The 25,760-nt window shown below is 38.0% G+C and overlaps 1 protein-coding gene across 1 annotated transcript in view; it reads right to left on the bottom strand.

Moving 5' to 3' along the window:
* PLEKHG1 (pleckstrin homology and RhoGEF domain containing G1) overlaps positions 1–25,760 on the bottom strand; it is a 126,308-nt gene that overhangs the window by 87,150 nt on the left and 13,398 nt on the right. Inside the window, exon 3 of the mRNA XM_041423946.1 lies at positions 2,025–2,099. Coding sequence (XP_041279880.1) covers positions 2,025–2,073 — 49 coding nt within the window. The 5' untranslated portion in view covers positions 2,074–2,099. The remainder of the gene's footprint in view (positions 1–2,024; positions 2,100–25,760) is intronic.

The following is a 25,760-nucleotide window of genomic DNA, read 5'->3' as shown; positions in this document are numbered from 1 at the left end:
ACTGCAAGAATAATTCTTTGGGGAAAAACACAAGCAGTAGTAAGATGTTATGATTTCTGGAAATAATTGCAAAAGTTCACATAAATGTTTATGCACATATGGAGCATTGCTATTTTAATAATGAGAAATGAAACACCCACTTCTCAATTCTTACTCAGTCATACCAGCAAAATATTTCTACATACCAGTTAGCTGTATAAATGCTAAGTAAATAGAGATGTATATGATCAAAGACTATGGAAGTTTATCTTGCAATCCATGCTGCAGCAGCCACTGTCATATATGTCTGATCTTTTTCTTCAGTAAACATTATCATAACATCTTTGAATGTATTTATTACAATAAACCAAAACAAACTCTCTCATTAACTTCCAGCACTCATGACTTCATATCATTAGAATGTTTTATCTATAGTAGAGCATTTTCATCAAGACATAAAAACAGGTCTCTTAAGTGCAACTTCATCATTTTTCATTAGCTCATCATTTATTTTTTAAATCTAAAAATTAGTAGCAATTAAAAACAAAGTATCCAGATTGAACCTGGATAAAATTTTGTTTTAGTAAACACTGCATTTGTTAAAGCATACACACAAAATCACAGAGAATATTCTGAGTTGGAAGGGACCCACAAGTATCAGCAAGTACAACTCTAATGTGAATGGCCCATTCAGGGGCTAAAGCCGTGACCTTGGCATTATCAGCACCCTGCTCTAACCAAGTGAGCAAGTATATTTCATACAGACTCTGGAAATACTTCATGAGTTCTTATCACAACAAAGTACAATGATAACTGAAAATGAAGATTCAGAATAATCTCATCATTTTAGTTAGCTACATTTTATTGTAGGCTTTTGCTTCAAGTAAACGCACTCCAATGCTTTTAGCATAAGCATTTAATTAAAAGGATGACAGACAACATGTGCATCAGAGAGACCTCAGTCTTTAAAAGACTAGCTGGAATTGCTTCTCCTCTTGTGTGGAGAGTTCTCCCAGCAACATGTTAAGCTTTACAGTAAATTTTAAAAAGGCCTTCCGCAGTTAAGCACAAGTTATTACCCTTTACATGAAGAGAATTACCTTTCTCTATGGTATTTGATACACTTCTTGAAATTATTATTGCAGCTTGCTCCTCCATGCCTTTCAAATGCCAAAACTGAGGTTCAAAATCTACAAAAATACTTAAAACTAAATTTTGAGACACCTGTCTTGAGGCATAGAATAAAAAATCCTGAGCTGTAAACTTTAGTCAAACTAAACCACACATTTGAATTAATATAGTCCTTGTGTGAGGACAACAATGATCTAGAAAGCAAGGATATACAAGAGCTACTATAGTTTTAACACAATGCTGTCAGAAATACCTCACAATGAAATAGCAAATTTCACTTCACATGAAATAGCAGCTTTTTATAAAATGCCTTAATGACACATCCAGCAGTGATTCTGAGGAAGGAATCAAGTTAGGCAGGGTTACAATTGTTTTCAAATAATGAATTTGCACTGAAATCAAGTACCAAACCTTCAGATGTGGAAATTTAAAATTAACAGACCTCAAGAGGAAACAAAATGGTCTGAATGAGCATTTCAAGATTCCACTGGTTTAGTGAAAATCACACAGACAATTCCTCCTTGTATCAATCAACCCACATCTTAAATGTCAGCTTTGGTTCTGTGAGGCTCAAGTATCTTGTACAAAAAACTGGCTTCAGTTAAGATCTCTTTAGCAAATGGGACAAAACATCTCCAGTGCTGAAATCCTAGCAGTGCACTTCCCCATTATTATATATTTTAGTACTCTCATGGATGATGGGCTAGGGAGGGGTGTAGAGGTTACTCAAAGACAAGTGAAAATTTCCTGCTACCTAGATAGACATGCATATATAATACTAATCCAGCTCCCCCTTAAAATTAAGTCCAGTAAGGGAAACTCAGCCTTTAACTTCAAAAAATTCTTCACAGAATCCAAACACTTCTTTTTTTCTTTTTTTTCAATAGACAAAAGAATGGAAGAAAACTACTAACCTTCACTTCTGGGCACAGGCTCTGTAGCACCTGGTGTTTTATCTGGCATCTCTGCAGACACAGGCTTAGTAGAACCTAATGGACACAAAGCAAAGAAGAGTTCTCCATCAAAACCAGCACGTTTCAGTAAGGCACTCCCCTGCTCCACGGCCCCTGTGAAGGATGGGTTTTCAGCTTTCAGCGCTTCTGTGTCTGTGTGTAAGAAGTGTAAACAGACAAAACTCTCTCAGGATTAACTGCAATACCATTCAGGAGGCTCTCAGTTGGATGTTCTACCAGGTAGGCACAAAAGGAGCCTCTCATACCTGAGAGCGCTAATTACATCTGGTGAACTGCTGCCTTTGATTTCACACATTTTTCTGCCTCAGTTAATTTCGAGTGAGAGGTCTATGAACTGGGATGGAAGAGCTGCATACACCCAGGTACTGCTGAAGTTAACCATGGAGTGACCATCTCCAGTGTGGAGGGTCACAGCAGCCTGCATCAAACACAAAAATCCACTGACTTAAAGCTTTGCTACACTGTAGAGCACCAATATTTCTTCCTGCACAGCAGTGAGCAGAGAAGAAAAGGCTTCTCAGGAAAGCAGTGAACACATCTCCTCTTACAGCAACCTTATGTACCCTCTGTGGTACTGGCCAGTGGTCAACATGTGGCCACCACACACTGGCTGGGATTTTGTATCCTCCTTTCCAGCACCTTTGAATATTTTCCCATCACCAGCAATGCTGACACTCCATTTTACATAATGAAAGCCTCAAGATCAGACAGGATGCACCAAGACCAGACAAATCAGAACAAGGATGATTCTCTGTCTGAAGGAGTTTGTGTGCCAAGTGGAACTTCACCTCAGCTGACAATTCACACAGCTCAGTGCTGTGTACAGCACTGTACAGAGTGCACAGCATCAGAAGTATTCACAGTACAGCCTCAATTCCTAATGAAGGAATTATCTACTTTCTAACAACACTGAGGCCAAGAGCAGATTTCGCATGCAGTTTTCAAGATAGACATCAGATCCAGAGTTATTGGAGACCCCCCTGGGTAACCCAGCAGCAGAACTGAGACTGAACTCAAATAAATGGTCCTTTTTTTCCTCCCTTCTTAAATTACTTTGCTTTCAAATTCATATAGCTTGTTTTGAATCCTAGCCTCAGACATAAAATGAAAATATTTCTGCCCCAGTGTCCAATAAAGAGCTTAGGTTTACATTACAACCAAACTACACAAAATGTGTAGGATTTATTAAGCTGTTTAAGTAGTAAATTAGTATTTTAGGTGTGTTATCCAGGGCAAGTATATTTGCCGTATTTAATTCACAAATATGTAAAATACTTATAAACATTAGACACATGTGAGGCTACAATCCATTAGCACTTCTTAGGGTAGAAATTAATTTGTATTTAACTGATGGAAATTCTGCTTCTATAGAAAATCTATAGATTTTCTATGTGATTTTCTAGATCAGCCAATTCATCTCTACTCAAGATAAAATCCACCATGTCTTACTCAGAAATTACTTTGTCCTTAACACAGATGTTTCATCCACACAACAGTACATTTACAAGACTGTGAGCTAGCTGAACATCTTCTCTAACCCCCCCAAATTAATAGCTGTAATGCTTATCCACCTGAAGGTCTGGGTTTATGAGTTCATAAAAGACAGCGGGACAGTGCCACAAACTGAACAAACAAGTGTGACCACAACAGAGGCTTAAACAACTATGAAAACCTAGGGGTCTCCAAACTCCTTTATAAATCAGCTGTAAAACAGAACCCGCTCTCCACAAGACAATTAAAAAATAAATTTGTTCTTCAAACAGATTACTCAAATTTAATTATCTGTGCTTATCATCACTAAGCAGTTGGCTAGAATAAATACACCAACTAATTCTAAAACTTGGCAAGCTCGTGTCTAACCCTCTGCATTCAATGATGCACTACACATTCTCTGAACATTACACAGGTCTATAAATCAAATTCCACCTATCCAGTAATTTACTAGTAAAGTGGATAGGAACCAGTTAACCACACAACATATCTGAAACAAGAAATTTCATCAATAAATACTGTATTTACTTTCTATGATTAATTTTAAAATACAAAAACCATTTTATTTAAATTTTAAATAAATAATTTCATACCACTTATTAAGGAAAAATATGTTAAAAATGGAAGAAACCCCATGGATATCCACATATTTGTTTTCTGGTTTTGGTTGGTTGGAGTTGCATTGACTTGAAGTAAATATGCCAAGTAAACTTCACCGTGAAAATGCTCACGGAGTCACTTACAGACATGTTAATGAAAAAAAAAAATAAAATCAGTAGTCTCAGAAATAATTTTGGGCTTCTTCACTGACATTTTGTAGAGGTGCTGAATACATGCAATAAAAAAAGACTTTTTTTTCTTGCCTCTTCTGCCCTGATTTTTATTTACATAAGTCCAATCTTTTCTTGTCTAAAGTAGGCCAGCCTTTTCTACTTGGCCTTCCAAGGAAGTGATAGCCTTGCTTTTCTGTTATCTAAACTCAAAACCAGAAAGCAATTTTACTGCAAGTAAGGCACACCCCAACAGTCATTTATCCAAAATTAATGGAGTGTGCTTATCCCTTGCTATGGAGTATGACCTATCATTCCGGTACAAAACCAAGTGGGATTCAAATGGGCGTTGAATGACCTTGTCATTTTTAATAATGGAATAGTAACTTGAAAGCTGGATCATTCAATTACTGCACACAAACCAAGGTATTTATTGAACAGGTTCAGACCTGCCACTGCTACAACAGTTCATTTGGCTAATCCATGGCAATTTTAAAAATTACAGTCCCACTGATGGTTTTCTACAGACTTGCCAGTTTAGCAGCTCTGCATTACAAAACACGATAGCAAGGGCTTAACATAGCCACAACAGTTTAAAGAAAGTCAGCCTCTGTGCCTAGAAAGTGCATCTTCAGAACAGTATCTAGAAACTGTCACACCCCCAAGATCCCCCTCTTAAACTGACACTGCCAAGTCCACCCCTAAACCATGTCCCTAAGTGCCACGTCTATGTGGCTTTTAAATATCTCCACCTCTTTCCCGGCCAGCCTGTTTCAATGCTTGAAAAAGCCCTTCCATAATGAATTTTCCCCCCTCAAAGGATCTTGTCACTGTATGTAATGATTTCCAGCAATGAAACAGTCTGAAATTTGTTGCAGCTTTTTCTAAAGCTTGCAGGAGATTAGTTGTACCAGAACAGTACAACCAGGTGCAAACATGACACAGTCTTCAGCACCTTCACAATTCACTAAGGAAAACATTACATCTAAAAACTGAGGTCCAGTAATGTGGCACAAAACAGTGTTTTATTACTTCTTTTAAAAGTACACATCTATATGTTGTTAAAAATACCTTTCCCCCTTTCTATCTCATTAATGCAAACCAGTTCCATGCTATTGCTAGAAATTGCAGAATGTACTCAAAAACTTAAAAAAAAAAGAAATACAGAACTCTGCTGTAACACACTAAGTTTTGAATTATTCAAAAAACAGAAGTCAATGTTGAGCACTCCTTTATTTATAAAATTCCTCCTTTTAATCTAGGAGGGGAACGTCTGACAAAAACTACTAATCAGACGAGGAAACTAAATCTCCCTCTCTCTGCAGTAAGGCCAAGCTGGACTCATGTAAAATCCAGTCAAAGAGCAGCATTTGGGGTACAAGCTTGCTAGTAAATATAAAAGGAAATAATGCTTGCTCACTTTCTATACAAATAATTTTCACTTATCCAGACAATCTTATAAGTAGTAGTATACTAAAGTTTTTAAGCACCTTATGAAAACATTCCAGACAGACCCTTCTAAATACTTTTGCAATGTAATTATTGAAATAGTTTTAATTTCCTCTAAATCTCAGGCTCAGCTATTCTAGTAGCCCATGAGGTACCTTGTATTTTTTAATTCATCAGTCCAAACTGCCACCTATTGCTTAGAGCACTTTTTCACAGAACATCCTAGTAAGAGAACTTGAAATACATATGCATTGATAATTTATGAATAAACACAGCTATACTGTTTACATTGCTCAGTTAAGCAAAACTCTTTTAACAGCAACCAAAACCAGTCAGATGTATGACCATGCATTTTCATGGGCCATAATAAGCCAGGGCCACCCAAACAGGCATGCTGGGAGGTCCTAGTTCAAGAAAATTTTTGTTCCTACCAGTAAATTGATTTGCCTTTAAAATCCTGAGCTGCTAAAAACTGCAAATCAGCTTTACCATTATGAAAAACATAAGATCCTTTAAACACAGCATCTAAGCCAATAGTGTGCTGTAGGTGAATTAGTAAAACATTCAAATTTATAGCCCATGGGTTGCTAAAAAATTAAAAAAAAAAAAAAAACCCAAAACCAAACAAAATAAAACCATCAGTAAGGGTTTACAACTATTCAAAATTAATGTTAATCAAGTATCACAATTTTCACTTTTAAAGTTTCATGGAAAAATTTCCATTGGAGAGAAGACTTCTGTTCCACTTTCATTCTTTCAGCAATTTATTGATATTTTCTCAGAAAAGCATCAAGGCTCTTGAAAGAGACCATTGTTTGTCACAGGACTGTTTGCAGATGTAACTATGGAGCTCAGCTATGTATTTATGTTGAACAATGATCATCACTAACCAAAATCTAACCTGACCCTCCCCCTTTGTGTCAAACCCTTAGCCCTTAGACTACATTTGTTCCAAATAGCTGGAAGTGATCATATTCAAGAAAGTTGGTTGGATTTCTTCAAAAACTTGTCAAATACAGTCACTTTTCAATGACAGACACTGCACTTCTCCCCCATCTTCCATAGGCACAATCAACATTAATATAAGATTCTGCTGTGGTCACTTTATTCACAATCAGAGTACATGTTCCCTTACAGTACTTTATTACAATTTTAAATGCAGCCTTTTACAGATTAAACAGTCAGTTTAATACATATCAACACATGTAAAACAACTGAAGTCCTGAAATTCTACATTACATACTGTGCTGTTAACAGAAAAACTGTTGGTTTATTTTTTAAACAGTATCTAGATGAGTTCTTTCTGCTGCAATAAAAAAAAAAAGGTGCGAGAGGGATAGAAATAAAACAGATATTTGTAGGTTTTTTGACATGAAATACTTTGCAAACTAATAAGGACAATTAAATGCCCAGAGACAGCCTGCACATCCTTCTTGGATGAATGGTACTGGATATTGCATTTCTGAATTCAATAAAACTCATAGAACAAAAAACAACTCATAGAACCCCAAAACCAGCACTCACATTCTCAGGTTTCAGGATGAATTCAAACTCCAAGGATGGCTACAGTAAAATTCTTACTCACATCAACACATTCAGACTCTGACATCTGAGTGTTAAACACTGCATATTATCTTTGTTAGAGAATAAAAACATCTGTCCCTGATCTAGTTTTTGCCATTTGTTTGCCTACAAAATCCCTTCTGGAGCAGATGCTTTGCTGCTCTGAACCCCACGAGAATAGCTTTGATCCCAGGTCACATAAGCCATAAAACAAGTTTATATGCTAACACTCAAACAGTTCTTTCACATGAACCAAGAACTGACACTGAAAGAAACCCTAAATAACACTGATCTAAGGGATACAATTATGAGGACATAAACCAAGCCCCATTTCTGCTCCTATTCACCACCACACCTCAGCCTTCCTAAGTAATATGGTAGCACCTGGTTAAGATTCAAGCGTAATTTCAAGTTCATTGTTATTCCTTCAGAAATTGCACAGAATTCTAACGGCTCCTTTCATTCCCTTTCAGCAGCATTCTGGATGTGGGTGTGAGTTACAGCTTCCCTTCTACAACAATGTCCCACAGAAGTCTTCCAGTCTTTTCTCCCCTTTTCCACATCAACACACACCAAAATGTTCCAGCTTTGAGGGGTTTTGCTGGAGCTTGGGGATTGGATTTTGTGGGGTTGTCTTGGTAAGACGCTACAGATTTTGCTGATATTCCCAAACTATGCCATTCTTTCACTTTCTTTTCCACAGAAAGGCAGTAACTGTGACACTTAAGACAAATGCAGCAGGAGATGAGCTGGTTTAAACAAGATTGTGATGATCTATATTGGCAAGAAAGAGCAAAACCCCCTTTACACATCTGACCATGGATGAAAATCACAGTAACATCACTCTCCTGCCCACTTTAAAACATTTAATCTACAGCATCCTCTGCCTAGTTTCTGGAGCTAATCATCCATACTGTGGCTCCAATCCAAAATACTTAACTTTTTGCCAGCAGGCGAAGACCAAATCACAGAATCCCTTTGTCACTTTCATTCTGGTTTACTGTAATTCAAAGTGTTTGAATGTGAAAAGCATCATAAATGTTCCAATGTAAGGAAGGAGCTGTCTGGCTCCTCTGTGGTTTAACTGCTACGCGTATGTCTTCCTCCTCCTCCCATCTCTCCAACACTTTTGAATCCATTCCCAGCGCTATTCCAAGGTTTTGCTCATGGTTTTCCAAACCCACTAAAAGATCAAGTTCAGCAGCTAATCACCATGTTTCAGTCTGCAAGGCAAGACAGCGTATTTTTTACAAAGTAACGCCGGATGTGAGGTCTACAAGGGCATGTGACACAATATTTTCTCCTTCAAACTTTTGATAAAAGTCCTAGAAAAGATGAGCCATACTCAACTTTTGGTCTGTGTCCAACCACATTGCAAGGCTCCTTACTTAAAACAGCGTATGCTGCTTCTATGCCAAGAGAAACAAAGAGGAAAACTCCCCACAGGGTCTTGTGGGAGGAGGAAGAGGGATCAAAACCTTGACTGACACTCCCCAAATACCCTTGTGAAGCATATGCTCAAAGCCTAAGCAGAAAGACATCCGCTTTAATTGGTGAAATGCATGTGTTTCCTGCATGTATGCATTAACTCTGTGCTGATCACAGCAGTTTCTCAGCTCAGCAGAAGCACTGCCTTCCAAACTCAAGTCCCCTCAGTGCAGTTTGTAGGAAATTCCTTAGTGCAATCAACCACTGCTATTTCTCTGTCTGCAAAAATGAATGTAAAAATGAACCACTGACGAGTATTTTTATAAATATTTTTTAGCACACGCAGCTTTGCCCAAGCCCACAAGGAATCACAGGCGCTGCGATACAGAACGCTGACACAGAGCGACCCAAGGCCTCCCTGGCAGCGCTTCCCGGGATGCGGCCGCTCGGAGCCGCTTCCAGCCGAGCTCCCGCAGGTGGCACTCGCTGCTGCTCCACGGACAGACAGAACCGAGGGCTTGCAGCAGAACCTGTCTCTCAGCGTGTCGGGGAAGGGCTAAACATCATTCTGAGCTGTCGTGCCTACCACTCGAGTCTGGATTTGGGGGTGGGTAGCCCGACAGCTAAGCGGCTATATCACCTTTTGCTTACTTCAAAACTCCCTATAACCAGAACGAACAAGAATTATTTTGTAAAGCACCGGGCACTTTTCAAATTATGTACATATATTGCTTCTCTCATGTCTTTGTACAGTGCAGTTAATCTCAGCAGCTCTTCCAGGTCTTCATTAAAGTTAAAAAAACCCCACGTGAACAAAGGAAAAAAAATCCATCAAAAGATCATGTTTCGCTTACATACAGAAAGTCTGTCACTTCAGACACTTTCTTTTGAATCTAAGCTTGAGAAAACAGACAGACTTAGGTAAAGTGGCTCAGCACAGGACATGCCTGACATACACTGATGAAAACCAAGGAAAAGCAGGATAAGCAGGTCAATCCCAAGATATTTAGGGACTTAGAGGCAAGTCTCAGCACGGACTGTTGAGAGTACAGCAGTAGCAAGTCACAGCAGCCAAGAACAGCTATCGTTATCACAAAATACTGTTGTCATCTACTCAAAGAAATCTGCTACTCAACAACCATACAGTGAAGCACCCAATGTATTCTAAGCAAAGCATTTTCTGAGCAAATTAAGAGCCCCATGCAATGCATTACATGTAGTTACTCTGCAAAAACCAACCAACAGCATAGTTTTCTTTATTGACTCTTAGAAAGATAGAGATAAAATCTTTTAACTAAGTTTTCCTTACATTGCTTCCTGATTTCATTTTTTAGATAATAGTACTTCTACTGTTAAGTGCTAATTAGGGCCACACAAAGAAAACTGAATTTGAAACAAAACTATTTAAAAATAAACCAAATGCTTAATCATAGACAAGAACTCACAGTTCAACATTTTCTTTATTACAAGAGTTTATTTCCAGCACCATTACTTTGTGACTCTTCAGTAATTCACATAACAAGTGCAGAAATAGCACAAAAAGAATGTACTATGCACATATACCAGTTACAGCACTAAAGAGACTACAGGATTTTAGGGTACAAGTCCTCACATTGTGATAACAGCCAAACCTATGGCCAGAACCCTGACAGTTGCCAAAAAAGAATACCTGACCTTCCTCTCCAAAAATTCTCTGTCACTGTCAGAATTTATGCAGTCCTTTTACCACGTCACCCTAAATACAGTCTCTGAATGTTGGGTTTATAGCTGCACTTCTGCCTTGTTCACCATTCATCCTTCCAGCTATATATTCCAGGTAACTGTTCAGACTTTGTGGGGGAAAATCAAATTTAAAGTATTTTTTAAATATGTTAAGTATTTTGACTGGTCACTAGCATCCCCTCTTCTTGCATCTTTCTCAGGAGAAATACAACTACAAATGCATTAGGTTGTGTATTTTGTTGAAGAAAGTCTAGATGAGGGCCATAAAGTTGATTAGAGGGATGGAGCACCTCTCCTAGGAAGAAAGGCTGAGACAACTGGGGTTTTCCAGACTGGAGAAGAGAAGGCTTCAGGGTGACCTGATTGTGGCCTTCCAGTATGTGAAACAGGCCTATGAGAAAGATGAAGAGAGAATTTTTTTACAAGAGCATGTAGTGACAGGACGAGAGAGAATGGCTTCAAACTGAAAGGAAATAGGTTTAGATTAATTTACTACTGTGGGTGGTGAGGCTCTAGAAGGAGTTGCCCTGAAAAGTGGCAAATGCCCCATCCCTGGAAGGGTTGAAGCCAGATTTGGTGGAGCTCTGAGTAACCTGGTCTTGTGGAAGGTGTCTCTGCCCATGACAGGGAGGAACTAGATGATCTTTAAGATCTCTTCCAACCAAAACCATTCTAGGATTTCATTCTCATGAGCTGCAGAGCCTAAACCTCACTACCAGGTCAATAGTTTTGGCTTAATAAATGAAGAAAAAAAAAAATCCAATACATTCCACAGCTGGATGTGAACCTGTCAAACTTCTTGAGTAGCAGAGACTGCTTTATAGTGCACATGGTTAAGCAAAGGAAACTGAAGAGGAAAGAATTTCAGCATTGTTTATCACAGAATTACTCGAATTCCTTTCAAAGCTCTGAACTTTGCTACAATTAGAAGAGATGCTGATATGGCTAATAAGCAATCAGAGGGATGCACGCACGCAAAGAGTCCTTCTTCAGTCTTTTTCACATTCTGTCCCTCTTTAGTCTTTTTTATATTCAAGCCTCCAGTGCTCAGCAACTCCGGTGCTCAACAATTTTAAGATTTCTGGTTAAAGACAAGGACTGCTGCTGCTGTTCCACTCCACTCACAGATATTAAAAAAACCAAACAAGCAAATGAGCCATAACCCAGCTAGCATCCTAACATTCAGCTTTTATTCCCATTTCTCTTTTATACAAGAAAAAAAATAAGGAAAACAAACGAACAAAAAAATCCTCCAGACTCGCATCTGGCATATGTAGTAAAGAGCCCCTGGTACCTGCTTTTACAGGCTGTAAGCCTCCTCCAAATTGTATTTTCTGTTAGAGAGGGTGTGTAGCACTTAAAAAGACACTTCTCTTTTTATCTGATGCCTGTGCTTGGGGTATCACTAAACATCATCTTGGAAAAGACCACTGATGGGCAAGTGCATCATTCAATGGAAGAAATAAAATCAGGCTGCGAGGAAGCAAAGCTGTTGCTGGAGTCCAAGGAGTCCAATTACAGCAAACAAGTCAAGTAACAATGAAAATAAACTATAATATGCAAAGCCTTAAATTTACTTGAATCCAGTCCCATGTGCTGAATAAATATTACAGTGATGGATAACATAGCAATGAATCCCAATACACCTGATGGTAGAAACAATCTTGCTGTGTCTGCAGGTGTTTCACCGTCTGACACTTCCTTTTTGTATTTTTCATTTCTGTTTCAGGAAGTTTCTTGACACCCAACTAAAGTTCACTAACTTTGTCACACTTACTTACCAGAAGAAAGGAAACAACCTTGCCATCTGCTTAGTAAGGACATCAGGCTACGTCTATTACTCGAGGTAGTTTCTCTTGAAATCACAAGACTATGATAATAATGAAGGTATTTCCGGGGCTTGTTTCACTTTAAATTAAAACTTTATAGCCCTCTTGCAGTGAAATGCCTTATAGTCAAGGTCAGTAGAAAGCTATTATCTATGGGAAGAATGAAATTTGTATGTATTTTAACTCTGTGTAGGGCCAAAGTCAAGGCACTGAGATAGGGAATGACATCTTCCTCAACTCACATAACCAGTATGCAGTGTAAACCCTGACAACTTGACAGAGATAAGCAAAAGCACCCAAAAGCAAATACTCCAAGAGTACAGAACAGCCCAATGCTTTTCAAGGGTATAAATACAGAAAAGTGCTTTTCAAAATCAGCTGTTTCAGGGGTATTTCTTCTCTGCACTTAAATACGTTTCTGAAAGCTTCTCCCCCACCTCCCAAAATAAAAACAAACCAAAAAACAGCAAACCACAAAATGCTGCTCTGCACCAAATTAAAATCACAAATTTATTCTCTCATGCACATATTTTTTAAAAGTACTGCTGTTTTTCTTCCAGTTTGGCTAACAGCAGAGAAATTAGTATGCATCAACTCCAATTAGGTTACTACACCTTTTCTGTAAAATACTTGTAATATGTTTGGATTCACTGCAAATTTTCAAAGAAATAACTTCATACCTCATTGTAAAAGAAAACCACAGAACTTCCAGAATAAGGTCATACTGATGAAAGACAAAAATGTCAGCACTGTCCAGAAAGTCAATTTACTTTCTTAAAAATTTTCCTAAAGACTTGTTAATTCCAAGTAAAGAAGAGAGAATGATATTTTCCTCTTCAACTGTAAACTCATTTGGAGAGTTAAATCTGGTGGGGGGAGATACAAAGGAATGTTTTGTTTGGCATTGCTGACAAGGGGAATGTTCACGAAGGGGAAATCTACTTGAAACCAGAATAAAGGATAATTATTGCTTTATATGTGGATCCTTCATTAGTTTTGTCTCCATGACACACAGTGACACCATTACATTTAAAAGGAAAGACTCAGACACAGATTCACCATGAGGAGAACAGGCTCCTACAAAGCCCATTTGTGTGTCTCCTTCCACTGCCATTGCCTGAGTATGGCATTACTGCTAAAATGAGAGGTTTAGATGTAGACTTTATAATTATTAGACAAGTAATACTCAGCTGGCTTTTCCAGAAATTGTCATTTGAGTGGCTAGCCAAAGTACAGCCATGCATAACTACTTAGGCATGCCCTCTAAAACACGTTTGTTGCGGGGTTTTTACCCACAGCCATCAGAAAAAGTCCATCTAACTTTCTGACTGCAGTGAAGTATCATCAATGAAAATTTTGGGGTTTTGTTTTCATCACAGAGTATGCAACATTAGGAAACAACACAGCAAATCACACAAAAGAATCAACAGTTAATAGCTTTCTGAGCCCTGACATATTGCAGGCTCTGAACGCTGCCGAACCTGGCAGCCCCCCAGCCCTGGCTCAGGCAGCTGACTGCAGGACCCCTTCACGTTCCTCCAGCTTTTCCTTCTCCCCACTTTGGGAATACATACATCTATGTGTATATATGTATATATATTTATATACACACTGAGCACACATGTTAAAAAAGAGGAAATTAATAACAGACATTACAGCTAACAGCATTGAGTCCATCCCCTTGCAATTTACCCAAATGAATGGCCTCATAACTCAGATTGGGACATTTCCTGTAAAAACACTCCACCATTTATCAAGCCACTCCAGAGTGCAACTGCTGAAGCATGGCTTGCAAACAACATGCCTTCTAGAGCCAAAGCCTGCAGTTATCTGCAGAACACTGTAACTAGTTGGGATGGAGAAGCCGGAGCCCTCTTGCTGTACACTGGCTTTGAAAAGTATGTCCCCAGTTCAGAGTTCTGTAACTGCAGGCATAGTCCAACTGGCTTTTGTGGCACTGAATTGCATGCGAGAGCACAGAGAATCTACAGTTTCAAATTACATTCATGCTTTATCCCTCACAGAGCACATGCACTATAGAGTCATTAAATATATTCATTAGAAAGAATAAGGAATATTACATGAAATAGGACTAGAAATGGAAAGGAATTTATTTCAGCACTTGTACTTGATCAGCTCAAGTACAGATTCTAGGAGACTAAAACTGTTGAAAGGGAAACCACTCAAGGTAACAATCTTTAACCTGCCAGAATTTCCAAAGGAATTTGAATGACCATTTTGACAGAAGCAGGTGACAAGCTGTTGAATAAACATTTCTTTTGAGTTAAACTGCTGTATTCTCTAGACATGGAAACTCATTCTATACAAATACATAAAGCCTCTTGTCTCCAGTATTCTTTCTCAGAAGAGCCAAATTTCTTAGTAAACATTGAATTGCCAAATGCAAACCTTCGCTGACCAAAATGTGACTTCCATTCAGAAACAACACAGGGGGGAATAATAACATGACTTAAGAGTATTATAGTTGGAAAGGTGATTTCCTTCAGATGACTGTTTTTCTACATCAGTCTAAGAGACATGGTTTGATCAATCAGTTGTTTATAAGTAATTCTCTACAACTGCATGGAGTCTGAGCCATTGTGCACTTTGATACTTGATTCACCTTCTCAGAAAATAAATAACTTAGACTTATCTTTCAAACACAGAAACAAAGAAATACCTATTATGTGCTAAAATAACACAAAATCCAGCTATAGCAATACCACTGACAACTCCAGAAGAACCTATTTTTAAGAAAACAACTTTATATTTCATTGGTCATTTGATCTAGTACTGGAAACCAACAAAAATAAGGACGGGGTGTGAGCGGGAATCTCTAAATCGGCTTGATTAAAGTAAATATTCAAAGGGATATTACTCAAGTCAGTACCAAGAGCTTCAGCCAGTTTCCAAAGCCTTTTGAATTCTCAGAGCTAAGCCCAGTGAATTCAGATGAAAGTTCCTTTTCTTCCACTTTAAAGGGAAGAAATAACTTATGTGAACTTTCTGCATAACACCCTTCTGAGTTTAGTAACTGGGGAAAAAACCTAAAGCACTGCCAAGACACACAACTAACCATTTATAAACCTTAATATTTCATTCAAAAATTAAGCACTGATCTACTGAAACAACACAGAGGTATTCCAATAATGCTGTTTCAAGTTATGTAATGCCATCCTTAGTACACAAAAACCCCAGCTCCTCCATTCTTGCTGCCTAGCCCACATTTTGTCCTCTGAGGAACACAGGCACACAGAGTGCATACTAACAACACCAGGTTCCCACTGAACCCAGCAAGAGGCACAGCAGAGAGAGGAAACCACCTGGCCCTGCCTCACTCTGAAATTATGTCAGCCTATTCAGTGGGGCTACAGGAAAAAAAAAAAAAGTCCCTGCTGTATTTCAGACACACACCAAGAGCTATGTACGTTACCACAAAAAGCAGGGAACCACTCTGTCTGATCAGCAAATGGATTTCTATAGCCCTCTAAGCCTTACTGCATTTAGGCAAGAGGAGTAGGGGGAAGAAGCATTTGCTCCCTTTAAATTCGATGACAGTTACTTGATCTCCTCCTCATCCTGTCACTGTTCCCACAGCCTTGCAGAATTCCCAGAGATGCCACCAAGCTTCTATCACTTTTTCCCTAATGGTCACCACTATGTGTTCACCCACCAGGGCATATCAATTTAACAAGTGCCAAGTCAGTTCCAAACTCTTCTGTTTCCTCCTTCCCAGTTCCAAACTCCTCCATTTCTCTCTACAGAACAAACAATTCAGAAATTCACTTTGAAATAAACAATAGCAATTGTGGAGAAAACTTACCCAAGCAAGGAACTAAAAATCTGCAGAGAAATGCTGACTGAGAAGATGTGCTGACATCAAATAAAACGTGACCCTTGATCATCCCCACAGTGAAAACACTCGTGGGATTTCTGGACCAATCTGCAGATTCTCTGATGCTGAATAAATGCTGACGTCACATTGCAGGGTTTCACTATCAGAAAAACTAAGGTTATTCTTAAATTAATGCATTAGATGTTCCCAAAAAGTGCTCCTGGGTGCAAAAGCAAGCTGGGACAGAATAACACATCTGGCAATGAATAATCCTAGTCTCCAAAACAGGGTGCATAAGAACCATCTTTCAAGTGATGGCTGAACTGCACTAGGGACTGATTCATGCCTGGAAACCATCTGTGTCATTTCCCAACATCATACCAGCAAACATGACCATCACAGACCATCTTCTCCCAGGCCTGGGAACACCCCTGGGCCCATCTTAATTTTACACAGGTGTAACCTTACAGTACTCCTCTCTCACACCACCTACGCTCATAAAAACTTATTGACACATAGTTTAGAACAATTTTTTCTTAATTGTGTCTTATTACATGCTTCAAAGACTTAAAGAACTCTGACTGGGGACAGAGACAGAAAAACACACACTGGCATAAAAAGCAGAACAGGGAGAGAAGAAAGAATAAAAGACAATTATACTTTCTGCAGAGGAGAAAGTATAATTACATGCAATTGAACTCCTCTTCCCTTATGCATATGCCACTGGGTCAGGGTTTGCTTCTACCTTTCAGTCCTGACCTTTAAAACAGACCAGATACAAACCTTTCTGAAACAAGCATAATTTTCTTTCTCTGTACTTCAAGAAATCTCTCTGCAACTTTCAGTTCCTGTGTATCCAACAAATGGTGGATACCTCCTTCCACTGTGTCAGAGCAAGAGATTTTTGCACAAGCAGAGTTCAGAGGCAGTAGCCCAGCCCTCCTGTAGCAAGCGAAGTCCTCTTTTGGCTGTTCCATACACAAGTTTAAGTGTGGGCATCCCTGTGGCACCATCATGCTAATGCCAGCATGAAATGTAAAGCAGATCCTTAATGCGAGGTAATTTTTGTTGTTTGGGGGCTTTGGATTTTTTTTTTTTTCAAAAAATCAAATTGTAATACAGTTTAAGCGTAAACTATTAAAGTTTGGGAAGAATCTGCAATGAATCCTAGTTATAAAACAAAGGCCAAACTTTTTGAAAACTGTTCAGTCATTTTAGCATCTACCCCAATTTGTGGAAAACAGGAACCCAGGATACTTAATAAAGGCAACTATAGTGAACATTATGGCAACTACCAAACTTGAAAATTACCTGTTATTTTTGACAGCTTTGAGTTTTTACACCTAAATTCAAGAAAAAATTTATCTATTTCAAAACATGTAAACTATGTGGTACTTCTTTCAAATTGTTCTTACTACCAAACAAGCAAAAAAACAACCCCAAAACAAAACTACAAAACTAAAGAATGAGGTGTGACATGTAAACTTTGATGGGTTGAATTAGCATAACCTTTACAGTATGTCTAGATTTATTTTGTCTTTTTCCAAAGTTAACTGTCAGCAAAATTTACACAGAAACTCAACTATTTGATTAATTAATTTGCTACAAAAGTTACTAGCTAAAACAGATTGTCCATAACTACGAGCCTCAAATCTCTGAAGCTGAAGATTCAGCATATTTCTCCAAGGAAATAAGAGAACTTCTCCACTTTTCAGAGAAGTAACTACAAAAATATATTTTTCTTTTACCAATTCAAGCATGTATTAAAACTGAAATAGATAATAAAGTCAATTTCAACCACATACACATTCTGTGAGCTTTTGCTGCAGTTCTGCTCTTTTTTCTACCCTGCAAGAACTCCATCAAATATCTACTTTAACTGATGTATCGGAGTGGTTACTTAGCAAGATCTTATAAGAAGATACCAAATGAAAAAAAGATTATCAACCTTTTGGCTGCAATAAAGGAAAAGAAATCTCTTAGGAAGAACACTTGAATGCTCTACAAATGCAGAGCCTGAGGAAGATGGCCCACGGGTCCCCCAGTGCCTGATTATTGGGTAATGTTTTACATTCCGCTTTTCCTCTGGGATACTGGTGCCTCCCTAAGAAGGCTGCACTCCACCTATTCCCAAGTGTGGGCCTGCTTCTGTAGACTGCAGGGAAAATGCTATATCCAAACGAACACTTCACAAAGAGTATGAAATAATCTTCGAAAATATTCCAACCAATCATACCAGAACACCATGGATGGTGTAATCTTCAAGATATTTACCATGAGCAGCATTTTTGGAAGTAGAGGTTTGCAACCTTAATGTGTAAGAATCATCAAGGAAAAATTATTTGTTTACTTTTAGTGACAAAGATCAACGGCAGGAAGCATGACACTATAGAGATATTAAGATATTTGTATGATGCCTACTTATAAATAGATGTGTGTTTACACTATGCTTTCCACATACACAGAAAGAAGCACGCATTTTTCTACCAGTACTGCCAGTTCATTTTAAGGAAAACACCCCAGGTACTCATCTCATTTCCAGCAAGCATGCAGCAGCTTATGTCACTCTCCTTGAAGACTAATATCCAAGCAAGCAGGGAAGGAAATTACTTGTGCAAGGGAATTTCATGCCTCCCTCATTTATACAGTTATTTACACTACACAATTTACACTCCGGTATCTTTAAGTCTCATAAAGGTATGGGTAAGACAAAATATGATTTGACAATCTCAAGAAATGTACACCACTCTCAGTGCTGAAAGGCTGTTAAAGAGCTTCATGAGAGTTAGAGTTTCAGGCAGATAAACTACATCTTGGGAAGCAATTTCAGTACATGGGATGAATAGCAACAGGGATGAAGAGCTGGGGACTCAGTTTATCACATATGCACTGTTGCACCATAGGAGATGAAACACAACAGCACTTGTGTGGGGCTCCTCCAGTCCCCAGAGTAAAAAACATTTGGGTTTTTTGTCTCTCATCTCTCCTGGCTGGTGGGGGAAGCAAATCAAGCTGTGCTCAGGAATGTAGAATAATAGTAAGCTTCAACCCTTGGAAGACAGTTGTCTCATGCAAAAATTACCTAAATTTTACAGTTTCATCCATCTTTTGTTTCCTTGTTCTATGCTTAGTAGCAATACAGAAATTAAGATTTGCCCAAGCATGTTACCACAGGCGTCACTCTGTCTCTCAAAGCCTGCTGGACATCAACAACCCAGCAGATGGTCATTACTCCAAATTCCCCACCCTCCATCATCATTAATTCAGGAGCAAACTCATTTCAATGGGCTAGTCCCAATTCATAAAGAACTCATTGTCCTGACCAAATTAATAGCTTTACATCTTGTATTACCAGATGTGCTTCAGAGACACAGCAACATTTTATATTATAATGTGCTGTTTACAGTCCACTTCAATGTCATTTCTCATAAATATTGCTGTACAAGGCAAACGTACAACTATGAACCTATTCCCAAAATAAACACATAAACTCTGTATTTTTGCTTTAGATCCTAGACATATTTGGCACAAGTGTTGCTCAATTATCCTGCAACCCACTTAATCAAAACCTGTCTACTCTGATAGCACAGTCTTTTGAAAGGCTTTAGTTCACCCTGAAGATTAATAAACCCTCAACCCTGGCACATCCAGTAAAGAGACAGGCACTTACAGTGCCTATTACATAAGCAACACAGTTTAGACCAATCATAACAACAACAACAAATGGGACAAATAAAATTTATAAGAATTTGGAGTAAGTCTTAACTTCACTGACAGTCACTTACTGGAGTAAGTCTTAATTTCACTCATAAGTCATCAGCAGATTTTGATACATGTCAAATGGGGAATGAAAAAGAACAGAGGGAATCATTTGCCATGACTTGAGTCATGTAATGTCTGCCATTTGTCAGCAAGTTTGCATTAAAACAATGGAATACTCTTTTCCATAGGAAAAATTTGCAAAAATGGGGATCAATAGACTAGGATAAACTAGGAAGCCATCTTTCCCACTTAATGGAAAAATGAAAAGTAGAATTTTGAAAATAGCCACGTTCCTTGTGAGAAAGAGTTAGAAATCATTAAAGGACTCCAATTCAAAAGAAAGTATAATTAAAAATAGAGACAGAGCTTTCCAGAGAGATAGTATTTCCTTGAGTTTTAAGTTACATTGTTATTTTTCCATGGAACCGAAACAGGTTTTCTTACAATCCTATATCTGAAAAAATTCTCTTGCTGATAATTTTGTCGAAAACTGCTTGTGTGAAATGTTCTGTTTTCAATAAATTGTTGTTTTCCAACAAAGTATTTTTGGCTGAAAAATTCCTAACTGGCTTGACTTGTGAAATAATTTTTCGAGTGTAACATTGCATTAAGTCCAATGCCTTCCTTAGTTAAAAGGCTACATTGTGTATTTTAGAAGATATCCACTCACTCTCATACCAGCACAAAACAAGAAATTTGTGTTTAAACCTGTGATGCATGGAGGGCACTCTTCCTAAGAAATCTATTTTTACATAGAAGAAATAAATATAACTATGATATTATGGCCTGTTCTATTCTACCTTGAAAACAGGATTAGAATCTACATCTCAAATAAACCTTAACGTCTGTTTGATCACAGTCAAAACATGTAACTATCTTTACTAAGTAACTTTACATGTTTAAATTATATGGTAAGCAAATATCATCCAGGTGGATCCATGCTGGAAGTGCAGTTTACAGTCACAGCTGAAGGAAAGGAGTGATGGCTGAAATGTCTGTGGTTTGACAAAATAATTTTGGGAGGGGACAAGGGAGAAAGGGAGAAAAATAAATAACTTTCTTATTAAAAGGAAAACAAAGAAAATGTTATGTCTCTTATCAAATTCCATACTGGTATAATTTTTAATAAAATAGAAACTCATTAATCAAGAACATAAGATCATTTGATGTATTGCACTTCTGTAACTGAAGCTAAATATGAGATTTCATGTATTAAATACATGAAATTTCATAATTTTCATGTATTAAATATTTTTTCAAATTCCTATATAACATAACTAATAAAAATATTTACTTTTACAAAGGGTCAAGTGGACAGAACATAATTCTCCCAGAAGGAAACCAGATGTTCAGTTTCTTCAAAGCGATGTCCATACTGATAAAAGCAGTAGCTAATCTTTCTTTTAGAGGTTGAAGGTCTTGTTGAAGTTTCTTTTACTGAAGAGCTATGTATCAAGCTTTAATGACTATCTGCCTCAATGGCAGAAGTATTTTTAATTTTTAATAGGATTTTGGCTTGTGTGTATAGTCATCAATGCATATGTACTCAAAGAGCTGTCTTTGAAAATTTTGTAAAAGAATCTATAGTCATGCTCTAGGTCATGTACTGCATCTTAAATTCATGATAAAAGAAGTCACATCTGTTCTCAAAGCCAAGATTGCATAAAAAACTATCTTAGCAAACTCCTATACAGTAATTTGAATACATTAAGTCACACAAATACTCAAGTGTTTCTCACAAGTAATTCAAGTGGTGCAGAATAATCTATCAATGTAGTGCTCAGAATTGTAAAAAGCTCAAATTAACAATATATTATGTTTCTTAATAATGCACTCTTTATAAAGCTCCATATATTAAGAGATCCATAAAATGGAATTTACAAAACCTTGAACAAATAAATTCTGAATTATTCTGTGGTTTTTTTCTTGTATTACTTGCCTTTTGCCATGACTAATATTTAGCTACACCATAATGCTTGCCAAGAGATGCAAGATAATTCTGAAATCCTATGGGGGTAGGCTAAATGTTTAAAAGACTTCAGAGGCATGAATAGGGTCTTTGTGTATCTCACTCAGAAAGCAAAAGGATTACTTAGTTGCTTAAATTACTCTTAGATAAGTCTTTTGAAAAAAACAAAAAACAAACAAAAAACCACCAGTTTTATCACAGGTAGAAGGAAACCCCATTCAATTTAAATTTAAATATTTAAATTTGGGGTTATGTCACCTGCTTTTTCATCTTCTGAATTCTGCTCTGATCAAGGAATGACTAAAGGTTAACCTGGTACATTAACTGCAGCATGATTCACTTATGGTACCATGAATTTTGTGTTCAGCCATGTTGGTGTGCACCTACAGCACAGAATGCTCTCTCACTTTTCCCATCTCTAGTGACCAGGTGCATCTGTTATTTGAAAAACCTTTGAAAGGCCGTAAGCTCCCAGCTAAACAGCATCCTATGGATAGGAAGCTGTACATCTCAACGTACCATTTGTCCTCTCCTAAGAGGATAGGGACAAAGCAGCTCTCGGGATTGCAAGTGGCAAGAAAGGGCTGAAAAAAACCCCAATTTTATCCAATACCCATCAGAAACCCCCAAGGAAGAGGGCAGCACTACCCAGATCGCTGACTTCAGCTAACCAGCTGCATCCAAGCCCAACACAAACTCTGTTAGTTCAAGTACCAATCTGTTTAGTCTGTGCAAAAGCAGAATACTGGCATCTTATTTACAAGAAATGGTGCAAATAAACAGGATGAAAGAAAAGGAAGGAACAAGCAACTAAATAAGTGGTAAGAACTGGGACTTACAGAGCTTCAATTAATGGTTTTTCAAACACTTTGCATGGCAAGAGAGAACAAAATGCTCAAGACACGCACTCAGGGTTTGCATAGAGTCCATACCACTTTCACATGTTTATAATACAAGAGTTAGAAAGAAAAAGTTGTGGAAAAATTATGGCTGGTGTGATGGAAGGGACAAGCTGCGGTACACTGCTACCATAAACTACTTCACTCAGCTGCTTTACTGGCCTCTTTCAATCATTTCTCCAGACATTTGCCTTCCCCAGCGCCAAGTCCCATTCTTCTCTCAGGCCAGACACTGACCAACAGCTCACCATTCATCTGTCCCCAGAACTTCTTTCTCTGTCATATGTAAAGCCAAGTAAGGAGCTCCATACATGCCCAACCTCCTCTCTGGGAGAGCAGGAGCACACTACAGAGCTCCCTAGTTTGTTTCTCAGCACTTCTGAGAGCTGTGCTGCAACACATCAAGCAGAAGATGCTCAAGCAGGAGCTGGACAATGGCATCGCAGACTTGGAAATGGCATCTTAGAAAATGTAGTGAAAGATGTGTGAATGTTTCACCTTTTGGGTCCTTGGTATGAATGCTATTTTATTTCTCCCCTTCCCCAAAGGAAGCCATTTCCAGCTTGATTTTGGAGTATTAAATCTATAAGGCAGTCAACTATGAAGACAGGACTCACTTGCAATCAATACATAGCACATCCATAAAGATTTTGTAAGATTGTGTGTGTGTGTGTATGCATGTGTAAAATGCACTTGTTTGAAAAGCAAATTATTTTCTTCCAGTGTGCAATTTGCTTTTTCTGCTCTGGCTGCACCTGTGATAAAGGAACAACACTGTCCCTGTACTAGTCCCCTGTCATGACTATTAACTAGTCCTGAATAGAAAAAAAGAAAAAGAAAAAAAAAAAGTAGTCTTCAAGACAGTTTCACTGCTGTACAGGATGCTCACCAGAAAACAACAGATGTGCTATAATCACTACTGCCCATTCATTTCCTTTCTGCCAGAAAGAAAGCAGCAGTCATCAATTACGAAGCCCTATCTACAGGACACAAAAGGAAGTATACACTTCTCCTTGGTCACTTGACTGCAACAATGGGAGATGGCAGCGGGAAAGGACTGACCGCTCCAAGCAAGTGTGGCAGGGGGAAAGCAGATAGGCGTGAGTGAGCTTGTTTCTTTGGATTTTAAAAAAAATATATACGTATAAGAATTTTTCTTCAACACTTTAATATACAAATGTTTAAAAATTAAACCACTTTGCCTACAAGTTAAACAAAATCCTAATTATACAATTTCTGAATGCTTTCAGACAATTCATTTACGCCTTTTCACAGCAGAAAATCCCAAACATGGGAACTGACAAGAGAATTAAGCAGCCTCTATCTGGAAAAGCCGTTTTTGCAATTAACAAAGGCCTTTCTGAAGCAGTTATCACAATTTTTATAAAAACATTAGTCTAAATGTACTAGGTACATAGAATTTCAATACATCGCTGGCATAAATTATTTGGATTAGCATTTTTTAAGAAGTCTAGTCAGATCTTGAATCCTCCCATTAAAGATTATGTTTGCTGGTCAGCTTCATCGCTCTGAAACAGAATGACAGCTTTCATAAAACTGCCAGTAACAGAAAACCCTAGAGATGGGCTTTATATTATGTCTGTTCCACAACTGTAGTCAGCCACAAAGGGTTTGCAGGAAACTTATTAAAAATGTGAGCCTTAATTAAGGAATTAGGCCCTAATCTAGCATGCTAAATTAAACCCCAAATATTCCCATGGACACTAATGCAACTGCTCTAAGAGCTTGGTAGGCACTTCCCACAATAGGAAAGCTTTTACAGGCCTTCACGTTGCAACTGAACCCTTATTTTCACTCTGTACCTCTGTTTCATTGCATACCAAAAATAGACCCAACTTACAGAAAAGCTCATACGTGGGCATAGGATCATTCCTCTCCACCCCCACACAGATTTGCAAGCCCTCACAACACTAAAGGCATGACCTAAACAAAGCATTCAGTGATGCACAAATGCTCGAGGAATTTTTTTAATGTATTGACTTTTAGCATAAACACACTGCATATTAAAAGTCACACAGAATTGTCAGAATAAAGTATATTGATCTAATGTTTCCTTCGCTGCTACAACATTTTATGATTTAATAGATGCTGAAGCCCATTTCAATCCTTCTAAAGACATTCTAACCACCAACTTATTGAAACAATTAAAAACAAATATTATTGTAATATAAGTCAAATGGACAATAGCAAATTAGAAAAAAATTTCATAAAACATTTTCCCCCACCACCCCCAAAAGTTGTTCAGAATGAAAATATTCTTAGTTATTCCAGATTTAAGCCTGACATGTAAAGCAAATTTGGCAAAATTACCGGTGGTTATTTGGTAAGATTCAACAGCCATCCCTCAAAACTCTATCTGCCTAAACCATTAAGCTCCTATTTTTACAGAGCACCAATTCTCATATTTTGTGTTTCTTCCTTTTTCGCACAAAATGAATTCCTTACAATATGCACTTCATCTAGTCCTTGAATGCCTTATCCCCTTAGTTGATACATTCCCACACACTCCAGCTTTGTTGACACAACAGTTTTTTTAAGCACTTCACAGTGAATGCTTCTCTGCCAGGGATCCCAAAGAATCTTAGGAAATCCTCTGCATCTTGGGCTACAGGCACAATCCATGTTATCTCCACTTTCAGAAAAGAGGTTATTCGAGTCTGCTGGTCTGGTTGGCTTTTCTGTTCATCATGAAAACAGAATAAAACCACTGCAACTCAAAACCAAGGCCAAGCAGCACACATGAAATGAAATGGAGATCAGGGAAGGGGGAGAGTTTGTGCAAATAACTCACTCTAAGGTCACTAGGCAAATACTTTGCATGCATTTGGATATGCACAAACTTCAAGCTAAATAAATAGAATTATTTCCTGTGTGGAAGATGGGAATGTACAGCCCCTCCATGCTTGTGGATAAAAAAATATGCCAGTAATTAACTGCA

The sequence above is a fragment of the Onychostruthus taczanowskii genome, unplaced genomic scaffold, assembly GCF_017590055.1.
Source record: "Onychostruthus taczanowskii isolate IOZ18803 unplaced genomic scaffold, ASM1759005v1 scaffold8, whole genome shotgun sequence".
Classification (NCBI taxonomy): Eukaryota; Metazoa; Chordata; class Aves; order Passeriformes; family Passeridae; genus Onychostruthus; species Onychostruthus taczanowskii.
Note: the sequence above shows the minus strand (reverse complement) of the source record. Positions and strands in the feature narration are given on the sequence as shown.